Genomic DNA, 12,600 nt, shown 5'->3' on the forward strand with positions numbered 1-12,600 from the left:
GAAAGGAAAAAGAAAGATGGTAACTGACTCGTTCTCATTGGCCAGAGTCGTTGGCCAACCTAGGCCGAGCGCTTGACGTAAACAGCGGCGCCTCATTCACGTGTTGGGAAACGCTGGGGCCAGCTCGGAGGAGGCGTGTCTTTTGTCCGACTACAGGCCCCACTTTGCTGCATGTGGCCTCCGTGGCTGCCTTGGGTAGCTCTAGGTCGCTGGGGCTGCTGGAGAGGGCGGTTTGGCAGAGCCATGTCTGAGGGCTCTTCCCGCCGGCCACGGCTGCCTAAAGACTCTCTGCGGCATTTGCGGACGCGGGAGAAGCGCGGCTCTGTGGGGGACTGCGCGGGACCCAGCACCGTGTACTTGCAGGTGGCGGCATCTGGGACCCGCGATGCGGGCGCTGCTCTTTACGTCTTTTCGGAATTTAACCGGTCAGTGCGCCCTCTGCCCAGCCTTGCCCAGTTTTTTGTTTTTTTTTTTTTATCGTGCACCCCCACTTTCCCTTTGCTTCTGCCTTCCAGCAGTCTTCGTTCTTCACTCATTTCAAGCTCCTGGCCTGGAAAGAGCTCTCACGTTTGATTCCCAGCTTAGCATTGTGTTACTGAATTTGGGCATGTCACTCTCCTTGGTTCTTTTATTTTTAAAATGAGAAGATTGGACTTTGTGTCTTCTTAAGCCCCTTCCAAACTGGGACAGCCCTCTAGGTTCATGCAGTCAGTAGTGCAGATTTCAATTCCTCCCAGAGTGCCTAGACGGGTACTTCATACCCAGAGGCGTTTTAAGGCTATATGATTGATTGTTGGGAGTCAGAGCTTATTCTGTCCTTTCTATAACATTGGGAGACTCTTTTTACTTTGGTCTAAAGTGTCCTTATTTGTAAAAATGACAGATGTAGACCCGTGAACCTTTTTATCTTTGAGGTTACTTTTAGTTCTAAATCTAAGTAGTCTCATGATGCATAGGATAGTGGGGAAAAGAGATAAGTTGAGCAATAGCCTGGTCTTTACAAACCGACTTTTCTTTCAGGGAGGAATAGAATTTTAAAATCAAATTTATTCAGGGCTAAGGAGAGAACTTGCGAAGAGGTGAGGAGGGAATGGGGTTTGTGAGAAACTTTGAATAGAAGTAGGGCATTTAAACCCCAACTAAAATGTCTTGGATGATATTTTTGTAGGTATCTTTTCAATTGTGGGGAAGGAATCCAGAGGATCATGCAGGAACACAAGTGAGTTCATTTTCCTTTTGGGGTTGTGGTTGATTCTGGGTTTTGTTCCTTGTAAAGATTTTTGAGGAAGGTAAAAATGACAATGTTTTGTAAGAAAATAAAGAATTTTATAAAGAGATAGACCAATGTACCTTTTCATTGTTTTATTTTCTAGACTGAAAGTTGCTCGATTGGATAACATCTTCCTTACTCGAATGCACTGGTCTAATGTTGGAGGTTTATCTGGTGAGTTTGCTTTTACATACAGCATACTAGGAAGGAATCCTTGGAATTTCAACCAAACCTGATCGGTTTTTGCTTCAGCATTAACTTAACCATTCAGCAGGTAATTATTTGTTAATCTAATGTATCTAAGATACTATGATAGTTCAGGTGAGTTAGAACTCCTGCTTTTCTAGTCTGTTTATCATTAGTATTCAGAGTAAAACCAGTGACTTATAAAGAAGTCATCTTTAATTAGTGGCTCTGAATATTTTTTACTTGTTTGACTTGCTTTGCTACTGCGACAAAAATGGCAAGAAACTAGAAAGGGTGATCTGTGAGTAGTCATGACTCATGGATTAAATAGGTTCATATTGTGGGTATATTACTTGCTGTGGTAGGTAGAGAGCTGTGCTTGGAGGTAAAATGTTTTGGATTCAAATCCTGATTCCAATACTTAATAGCTATATATTCTTATTAAGATCACTTAATACTGTCCAGAATATTGTTCTAAGTGCTGAGGATATAGATAGAAAAAAGAAGTTTTTGTTCTCTCATGTTCTAATGAGAATATATATTAAAGATTTCAGTTCCAAATCAACTGAAAAATTCTTGTAATTCTTAGGTTAAAACAGCAAAGTAAATGGTAATGTATTTCCTTTTTTTACTATTAATTCCACTGAACCAATGCCAAGGGCCTTGATGGTGAGAACTCCTATAACAATGTAAATCAGTACCTTCTGCAGCTTATGATTTTTTTTTTATTAAAGCTTTTTATTTTCAAATATATACATGGATAGTTTTCAACATGCATCCTTACAAAGTCTTTATGTTCCAAATTTTTTCCATCCCTTTCCCCTACTCCCTCCCCGAGAAAATGTATGTAATCCAATGTATGTTAAACATGCACAATTCTTCTACAAATATTTCCACAAATATTATGCTGCACAAGAAAAGGAAACTCAAAAAGGGAAAAAAATGAGAAAAAAACCAAAATGCAGAGTTTATAATTTTAGAGAGGTTGGATTTGTATTCAGGTCTCCCTGCATCTAAGCCCAGAACACCATTATATTTTAGGTTGTCAAAGCATCAGTAATTCAGCTTCCCTTATCAAGAGATTCCTCCCAAATAATATCATATAATCTTATTACATTTACATATTTACTGTTGTGGCAGTCCTTTCTGATAAGTATTATGTTTATTCATTTCCATTCACTGCTGAACCAAAATGTTTTTGAATGTACTCTGTGGATACTTGTAAAACTTCTGGTGATTTCCCACACCCTCTTACTCACCTGTTTCAACCAAATTTTCACTGTCATTTAGTTACCAATTTTCCCAGTTTCCTTCTTAGAAGGTGAAATACAGACAAGAGGACAGCTAATTAAAGGAGATGAGGTCATTTCCTCTTTTAAAGTTAAGGCTCAACAGGAGAGACTGCTTCCAACAGTAGCCTCAATTACAAATGGCCAAGAGAACTGTGCAATTTTATAATATTCATCCTATTTCTTTTTAGGAATGATTCTTACCTTAAAGGAGACTGGGCTTCCAAAATGTGTTCTTTCTGGGCCACCACAATTGGTAAGTTTGAATTGTTTAAACAAACAAACTTAGGTGTAAAAATTTGTCAAAAGGAAATCTTTGTCAATTTATAATAGCCTACCTGGTTCATTTATTTTGGGTTTTGCAGCTGGAGGAAGTAGGGAAATGGGATTACAAATTGGGAAGGGTTAATTAAATACCAGAAAAGTGACTGATACTATGTGGTATGGAGCATTTAACTAGGAATCAGAAGTGCATTCTGTTTTTGACAAATCTCTTAGATTCTCTGAATTTCAGTTTCTTCACATGTAAAATAAGGGGGGTAGATCATTCTGTGAGATCTCTTTGGGATTACTTTTACCTTCAAGAGTCCTTAATTCTGTAGGCCTTAAGTATTAGGAATGAAACATTAGGATTATTCTTACAAAGCAGAATTATACTATATAGCATACATTCTAGATACTTCCCAAATCAGCCACAATTGGTTAACCTGATTCAGCCTTCCTTCTAATTCAGTATTACTGAGCCCTATCTTCAAATGTGGAACTAAAACAACTTGAGTTTTTATTAAAAAAAAAAAAAAAAAGACTTCTGATGGTTTAAATTTTGGGTTCTGTATAACTAACTGATTGCAGCCTTGGCCATTTCAGTGAAGAAGGCAACATTTTTCTAACATCTGTGTAAAGCTTTATTTTTGTCAGATACATTTTCTCATCTTGTATCAACTTAAAGAGTTGATAGAATATTTTGTTTGTCTTTTTTTTAGGAAAAATACCTAGAAGCTATCAAAGTATTTTCTGGTCCATTGAAAGGAATAAACCTGGGTATGTATTCAGCAATGATTTATCTGCTTCTCTGTTCTAATGTAGTTTTACTGTGTTGTCAGCCTTAAGATAAAAATTGGCTGTCAGGCAAACTGTATATAAAATAATTGATATTTTCAAAATGTTTTCTTCTAATCTATAATCTTATTCAATACACTTTAAGTCAAGTTGTATCAACAAGCACTTGTTATTCTGTTCCAGAATCTGCTTAAGTGATTAGGATACAAAGAAGAGCAAAAACCAGTTCCTGCCCATATGAATGTTCAGGTTTTAGTGCAAGAGTCAATATGTAAACAATTACATAAGATACTGGAGCAGCAGTGAGGGTGACCAAGAAAGGCCTTTTACAAAAATAAGTAGGATTTGAGTTGAGTATTGAACAGAGTTAGAGAAGTCAAGAAGTGTAAAACAGAGAGAGAATTCTAGGAATGCGAGACAGCCAGTGAAAAGGCATGAACGGATCTTATTTCCAGTGGATTGTATGCCACTGGATTGAAGAATACTTGAAAAAGAGCTAAAAGAAAAAAGAAAGTGGAAAAATAGGAGGGACTAGGCTGTGGTTTTTATTTGATTTTTAAAATTATTATTATTTTTATTTGATTCTGGAGGTAAGATGGCCAACTATTCTATTGAATAGGAAAATAACGACTAGATATGTTCTTTAAGATCATCACTTTGGAAGATGAGAGAAGGATGGAATTAGGATAAACTTGAGAAAGAGAGTGGTACCAAAATGCAGTTTCCACGGTCCAGTTTGTACTACAGTAGACACAGAGTGTATCACAGATGTTCAGAGGCAAAATTAGTAGGATTTGGCAACTGATTGGTTTTGGGAGATGAGAATGAGAAGTGAAGAAGGACACTTAGGTCGGGAATATGGTAGATTTTAATAGGGAAATTGTGAAGAGGAAAGGGTTTTGAGAGAAGAATAATATATTCATCTTTGGACAATTTGAATTCAAAATGTTATGTTTATGGAGCATCTTATTTCAAAATGTCCAATAGGCAATTGAAAATGAACTGGATGTTAGAGTGGAGTAAATGTAAGAATTGTCTTCATAGAAAAAATTAAGTACATGAGAGCTAATGGAACCGCCAAGTAAAATTGAACAGAGGAAAAAGAAAAGAAATCCAAGAGAATAACTTTGAAGGAACACCCATTGCTAGTGAGTATGATTTTAGATGTGGGGAAGGAGACTGAGGAATGATCAGGTGGATAGGAGAAACACTTGACGAAAGCTGTATCATGAAAACCTAGAGAAGAGGTAGTATCAAGAAGGTGATTGATAGTGTCAAAGCCAAGAAGAATGAGGACTGAGAAAGGGCCATTAGTTAGGAGATTGGTACCTTTGAGAGATCAGTAATAGTTGAATGCTGAGATCATATACCAGACTTCAGAAAAATAAGAGAGAGGAAAGGAAGTGGAGACATCTGTTGTAGATGGCTTTGTCAAGAAGTTTTTATCCATTAAAGGGAGGAGAAATATAGAGTGATAGCTGTAGGGATTGGTCAGATAAAGTGAATGTTTTTTTAAAGATAGATGAGACATGGATGCTTTACATGTACCATGGAAGTTGCCAGTAGATAAAGAAAGATTGAAGATTAATGAGAAATGGTAGCAGGGGCAGTCTTTTGATTGAAATGGGATCACTTATGCATGTATAAGAAATTTGATTTGTCAGGAAGGGCCTCATTTCATATGAAACAGTTGAAGGAGATACGGGGGAAAGTAAAATGAGATGAAGCAGGAAGAAGGAAGTAAAGTCAAATTAAATAGCTTTTGTGTGTGTGTGTGTGTGTGTGTGTGTGTGTGTGTGTGTGTGTGTGTGTGTGTGTGTGTGTGTGTGTGTGTGAAATAAGATAAACTCTGAGAGGAAGGAAATAGATCCATGGGAAGTTCAAGGAGGGATGAGAAGATTTGGAGAGCCTCTGGTGAGTGAGATAGTGAATGATTAGGGAGGTTAAAAAGGATTGCCTCATTGCTGCAAAAGCCTATTTGAAATTTTGTAACATAAATTTTTCATTATGATTTTGTCATTTTTCCCCAGCCTTTTTTTTTTTTTTTTTTTTTTTTTTTTTTAGCAATAAGTTGAACAGAGGTTTCATATAGTGGGAGTGATCCAAGATTGTGGCGTGGAAAGGCATGCTATTTCATTAGGAAAAGGGGACAAGAGATTTCATATAGATTTGAGTTGGTTTAGTAAAGGGTCAGGGTGGGGAATAGGGGAGAGTATATAGTCTGTCTATGGAACAGTAGCTTTGTAAAGAAGTGAGAAGTGAAGAGATTAGTGATCACAGTGAAAACAGGAAAAACAAGGTTTAGGATCATAAACCAAGGGAAAGAAATGATAAAATAGAATCAGAAAAGAAAATTTGGCTTATAGTTCCTTTAGTATGGAAGAGGAATCCTTGTAGGTGATGGTAAGATGAAGGATATCCTCTCTAGCTGTAGTGGAATAGAAATCAGTCATAGAAAATAGCTACTTCAGTGAATGAGGAAGTTTGATTGGTTGAGAGTCTTCCTGTGTTGTTGAAGTGAAAGGTTGGGTTAGAGAGGAAAGCCTGGGAGCCAGTCATTGAACTCATTAAAGAAGAAAGGAGAGTATCATGGGGATTTCTAGATAACAGTTAATCATAATCTTGTTGCATAGAATAGATAGATTGAAACTCAGAGAAGTACTGAGTGATGGTGATGGAGGGAGTGTCCGAAAGTATTAGTGGGAAGCAAAGAGTCTGTAGGAATAATTTTTAGAACAATTATACACAAATAAAATATTGTGGGTCTAAATAGTTGATCCCCAGTTTAGATAAATTTAAGTTGTTGCTATTCTGGATGACTGACTACCTAAAACCCTGTGTTTTCCTACCTCTGCTTTTATTTACCTTGTTCATTATTCCTAAAATAATTTTCTTTCTTCTGGTCTGTTGATTTCTTGTCTTTTAAAGCCCAACTTAATGCCACTTACTCTATTGTCTTCCTTTTACTCCCCAGGTGTTAGGGATAGACGCACTTAAACCCAGCTTAGAATTTTGCTTTGTTGCCTCTCTAATGCAAGTATTGTATATTATGATTATCAGTCTATGTCTTTCTCCCTTTTCTAATTATGCATTTCAAAAGTGTATGAGAGCAAGTTGTATATGGCAAACAGTACTCCTTAGCAAGACCTAAACCAATTAAAATATAATTAGGAAATATTTAACAAAATAAAAATGTAACAAAACACTACGTTTTAAAACTAAGTTAATATATAGCCCACAGGGATCCTTATGTATGGTTCAGTGGTCTCATTTATATTTGAGTTTGACAACACTGTTCTCACTATTTTAGTATGGGTCATCATTGCTTTGATAAAGACTACAGTCTTTATGCACCCACCATTGGCTTTTTGGATTATGATTCCTCAGAGACTGTCATGTTTCAGCAACATATTTGGGGAAGCTTTTGTGTTCAAAGATGTTTTTTGGTCTTGGGAGCAATTTAGAATCATTAAAAGCATTGTAGAATTTTCCACAAGCAATATATCCTTCTCTCATCCATACATTGCTACTGGAAAAACCATAAGTTTTGAGTATACATCTCTTTATCAGTATACTGTCTAGATTAGGCATGTCCTTCTTTTGAGGAGCAAGCATCTTTTAATTTCAAGATTGCAATCACCATCTGCAGTAATCTGAGAGCTCAAGAATATAAAATCTGGTATTGCTTTCATTTCTTTTCTCTTGCTAGAAAGTTAAGATCCTAGGCTTTGATGTTCAGTTTCAAGCCAGCTTTTACATTCTCTTTCACCTCTTAATTCCTCTTCACTTTGTGCAATTAAAATGTTATCATTGGCATATCTGAGATTATTGCTTCTTCTCCCAGCAACCTTAATTCCAAATTTTGATTCATCTAGTCTGGCATTTTGCATGGTGTACTCTCTTGATATATATGGTGTATTCTTTTTTCAATCTTAAACCAATCATTTAGTCCATATTTGGTTCTAAATATTGCTAATTGGCCTGCATACACCTTTCTCAGGAGATAAGTAAGATGATCTGGTGCTCCCATCTCTTTTAGAACTCGCCACTTTTTGTTGTGATCTACACAGTCAGACTATAATCAATGGAGTAGAAGTAGATGTTTTTAAGAACTCCTTGCTTTTCCTATAATCCAGTGAATGTTGTCAATTTGGCTCCAGTTTTTTTGGAGGTTGAAAACCACCTTGTTCTTTATGTAATCCTTGGGTCACATATATTGCTGAAGCCTAATTAGATTCTTATCTTAAGATAAAGGTTACTTTTCTTTAGGATTGAGATTTAAACTACCTTTTTCAATTCAAAATTGTTGAGTTTTCCAAATTTGTTACCATATTGAGTACAGTGTTTTAATAGCATCATCTTTTAAGATTTTAAATACCTCAGCTGGAATTGTATCATCTTTACTACCATTTCAAGCAATGCTTCCCAAGGTCCACTTGACTTCATTCTCCAGTATGTCTGGCTTTAGATTAGTACCCCACACCATCATGTTTATTGGTGTGGTTTTTTTCTTATGTAGTTCTTTTGTATTTTCTTGCAACCTTTTTAAAATTTCTTTTGCTTCTGTTTAGTCCCTACTATTTTTGTCTTTTATCATGCCAGTTATTTCATGAAACATTCCTTTGATAGCTCTAATTTCTTGAAGACATCTCTTGTCTTTCCCATTCTTTTGTTTTCTATTTCTTTGCATTGCTCATTTTTCCTTGCTATTTTCTGGAACTCTGCATTCACTAGATAATATCTTTTTCTTTCTCCTTTCTTTTTTGCTTTCCTTTTTTCATCAAGTATTTGTAAAGTCTCATAAGGCAGTCATTTTTTTTTTTCCCTACTCTAATTTTTCTTTGGAATGATTTTTGTTGCTGCTTCCTATACAATATTGTGAACTTATCACATTATCCCTTAATTCATCACCTCTATTTCATATTCCTAAGGGAGGTTATTTTGGTCCTACCTGTATAGTCTGATAGTTTTCCCAACTTTCCTCAATTTAAGTGAATTTTGCAATAAGAAGCTTGTGATCTGAGCCACAGTCAATTGCAGTTCCAAGTCTTGTTTTAACTGATTGTGTGTGACTTTTCCACAATTGACTGCAAAGTAATCAATCTAATTTCTCTATTGACCTTCTGGTGATGTCCATATGGGTTGTTAAAAAAGAGTGCTTGTAAGACCAGTGAGTTACCATGACAATATTAAGAAAGGAGGCATTGGATTAATTTTGATATATAGTACTTAAAAATAATAACTCTAATTATAATAGAAAACATTAATGATACTTTAACCTATAGATGCTCTGTAAGGTCTAATTTATGGTGATGGAAATATTTTATTTTCTCTGAATTGTCTCTTAAAAACTGTTAGAATGCTTTGCTTCATAGTGATGTAAATGAACATATTGGTTGAGTGGTCCTAGACTTATCATCTCAATATCCCAAGACTATAAAATTGTAAATTGCATATCTGGATTAAAAGAGGGAATTTTCTTGCTTAATTTGTGAATAAAAGGTCTAGAAAAGTAAGGAAAACAAATTTTTATCTATAATAAAGAGAATTATTTTATAGCCTAATCTTATTTCACTTCCTCTGTGAATATATTAATTTGTTTTTTGTTCAATGTCACATAGCTGTACGACCTTATTCTGCTCCAGAATACAAAGATGAGACCATGACAGTTTTTCAGTTGCCTATACAAAGTGAGTATGGTGTTTAATTTCCTGGTAGAAGAGTGTGTGGTTTTCTGGCAAAGGGCAATTTGGATGAAAATTAAATTGTTCCATTCAGTCAGTCAGTATGTACACATATATACAGTATTTCCTCTGCATTCCTACATTATACCCATGGGATGTTGTGGGGAATATAAAAGCATAGGTCATGGCAATTTGCATTTCAGATAGGAACAGACATGGCTACCCTAACACTTAAATTGTATTGTATGTAGATTAGACTAAAGTAATTAGAAGAAAAAGGATGATTGGATGGAGAACTTGAGAAGTTGAAGTTGATTTGGAATTAAAAGACTTGTATTCAAATTCTGTTTTTGCTGATTGGTCTAATGACTTCATCTCTCTGTGTTTCATTTTCTTTTTAAAACTGTCTTTGAAGAACCTTCTATCTCTAGTATTCTGTGATTTTGGGTGGTTAAAAATTATCTAATCCACTGGTATTAGGTAAAAAAAGATCTAAAGAGATAAAGTGTCTTGCCATAGTCATATAGATCATAAAAAATAGAACTCAAATTTAAATCCAGGTCTTTGATATCAAATCTAGTGTTTTTTACACTTTACTGTATCAGGACTTGAACATTTAGGAAAAGCTTCATAAAATATAGTATGGAAGGAAGGATATTTTAAGTGGAGAGAATAGCATAAGCCAAAGCATTGGTGTTTTGGGGACAGTATGAAGATTGTCCTGACTAAAAAGTTGGAACAAAAGGGGAAGAAAAGATTGTGTAAGAAAACAGGATTTGTGGAGCTAGTAGTTATTTTATCTGACAGTAATAGTGTGCTATTTCCAACTTTAACATTTAAAATGACTTGGATTTAAGAATACCTAAAAGGTTCAAGCTTTCTCAATTGATGCTGTGCATTTTTTTTCTTACCCATATGGTAAAGAAAATAGAAATAGTTGGATGAAGTTTTTTTTTTTTTTAATTTTAAAAAATTTCATGAGTTGACAGGTTTTATTCTCTAGTGATAAGAAAAACTAAAAAAAGTTGAACAGTTATTTCTGCTATCTCAGCAAGATAGACCACACTGTTTTTTGCCTAGTTGAACTTAATTTAAGCCATATTACAACTAATTTAATTTACAACTAAAAGTTAGCTTATAAACTACTTTTATATGAGATTTTAATGTTTACAACATTTTCTTCACAATGACCCAATTAGGCAGAAAGTGTTCTTCCACTGAAGTCCTCCTTTGATTTCCATTATAGTATAAAACCCTGGGCTTTTAGAAACAGATCTTAATAAAGCACAGGTGTAGGTAGCTTTTATCAGGCTGAAAAGCTGATTGAGAACTGCATGCCTGTCAGTGTACCATTGTAGCTAAATCAAGTATATTCATTGTCAGATTGTCTATAGCACCTCAGTGAAATACCATTCGTAGAATATTATTATCCTTCAGTGGAAAGGAGTATTCCCATCACTGAAATCACAGGTCTTAGAAATATTAAAATAAGAAATCAGCATTCTGGGCTATATATTTTTGTGTTGAATTATAGCATTCGGGGGGGAAAAAACTTTAAAAGGTTGTAAATTATGATACCATATGAAATCTTTCATATAGCATGGTTAAGTTATATTCATATTTAATATTCACATTTGGAAGTCAGAGCATCTGAGTTCAAGATCTAAATAACTTGTGTATTCTTAGCTGAATCACTTCCCCACTGCATCCCAGTTTCTTAATGTATAAAATGTGGGGGATTGTGTTAGGTGAATTCTGAAGTCCCTTCCATCTCTAGATGCCATGAACATATGGAAAGGGTCTTTGAGGTAGAAAAATTTATTTGTGTTCTGGTGTTTTCTGTAATGATAGAGCATTTATCCCAGGAAACTGTATTGCAGTAGAAATAATCTCATTTTACAAAGTTTATAAAAGGCATAATTTTACTACTTTTGAGCATGCTCCTCTTACCAGCTGAGAAATATCTCTGCTTTGAAAATGGGGTTTCTATTTTTTTGATGTCTAATTTAGTTGCTTGCTTTCTATCCAGGCAAATGGGTTGCAAGTGATTACCAGTTGTCTCAGCATTCCAGAAAGTCTCCCACCAGGTTAAGCTCAAACTATCTTGCCAACTTTGAATCTTTTAAAAGTGAACAACAACTTTCAAGTAGTGATGGAAATGATTCTCCAAAGGACATAGGTAGGATGGTTTGTATTTTTCCTTTGCTTATATAATCTTAACATTTTAAATTAATTTTTGAAAAGTGCTGGTAAACTAGTTTTTTCTTGAATTGATACGGGGAAAAAAATTGACAGAAGAAATCTTGGCTTACATTATCCTTGTAATGTAGATGTCAACTTATTTCAAAGGACATCATACCTTTCTGCTTTTACAGCTACTTTTTTAGCTTTGAAAACCTGTGACTTTGATTTTTAGTTCAAATTAGGTAGGCCACATATTTCAGTTCATACTAATGATATTTTATAAACTTTGGATTCAGAGTTGTTGGGTATTTTGCACCTGTGCCAAGTTAAATATTTATGCATAAAATACTAAGCTAAGCTCAAAAATAATTGGTATTCCTGTAAAATCTGAGCTGTAAGGGATTTTAGAAGTTTAATAATGTTTATTTGAACAGAAATCAAAACCTCCAGGAGTCTTGGGTCATTCAGGCCCTAGAAGCAGCTTGTTCTATTTTGAGGTGAATTTTTTAAAAATTCAAGTCAAAGTTTAATTTACTAAAACTTTGATTTGTTCCTTCAGATATTTCCTCTGGGCCATATAAAATAAATTTGAACTTTATTCTATATGACTTTTTTAGATAATTAACAACTATTACATTTTTATTTAAATCCATTTCTCTAGATTAAACATATATCCTACTTACAATGTTATGCATTAATAGTTATATTCTTAAGATCTTGGCCACCCTCCTGAACAGGATCCAGGTTCTGAATGTAATTTTTAAAATATAATATCCAGAATTGAATAACAAATATAGCCTCATTAAGGCAAAGCACAGTGAGCTATCTTCTTTCATTTTGGATGTTAGAACACTTAAAACAGTCTCATTTTTGGCTGTTGTCTCACATTGTTGATTATTTTGGCTGTTGATCTCACATTGAGCATTAA

General features: G+C 34.8%; 1 protein-coding gene across 1 annotated transcript in view; it reads left to right on the forward strand.

The window, feature by feature from the left end:
* Nucleotides 1–12,600, forward strand: part of ELAC2 (elaC ribonuclease Z 2) — a 64,608-nt gene continuing 52,008 nt past the window's right edge. The window contains exons 1-7 of the mRNA XM_074312023.1: nucleotides 1–425; nucleotides 1,169–1,219; nucleotides 1,374–1,444; nucleotides 2,937–3,001; nucleotides 3,729–3,786; nucleotides 9,426–9,494; nucleotides 11,518–11,667. Coding sequence (XP_074168124.1) covers nucleotides 172–425; nucleotides 1,169–1,219; nucleotides 1,374–1,444; nucleotides 2,937–3,001; nucleotides 3,729–3,786; nucleotides 9,426–9,494; nucleotides 11,518–11,667 — 718 coding nt within the window. The 5' untranslated portion in view covers nucleotides 1–171. The remainder of the gene's footprint in view (nucleotides 426–1,168; nucleotides 1,220–1,373; nucleotides 1,445–2,936; nucleotides 3,002–3,728; nucleotides 3,787–9,425; nucleotides 9,495–11,517; nucleotides 11,668–12,600) is intronic.

Source organism: Sminthopsis crassicaudata, chromosome 4, assembly GCF_048593235.1.
Source record: "Sminthopsis crassicaudata isolate SCR6 chromosome 4, ASM4859323v1, whole genome shotgun sequence".
In the NCBI taxonomy this organism is placed as follows: domain Eukaryota; kingdom Metazoa; phylum Chordata; class Mammalia; order Dasyuromorphia; family Dasyuridae; genus Sminthopsis; species Sminthopsis crassicaudata.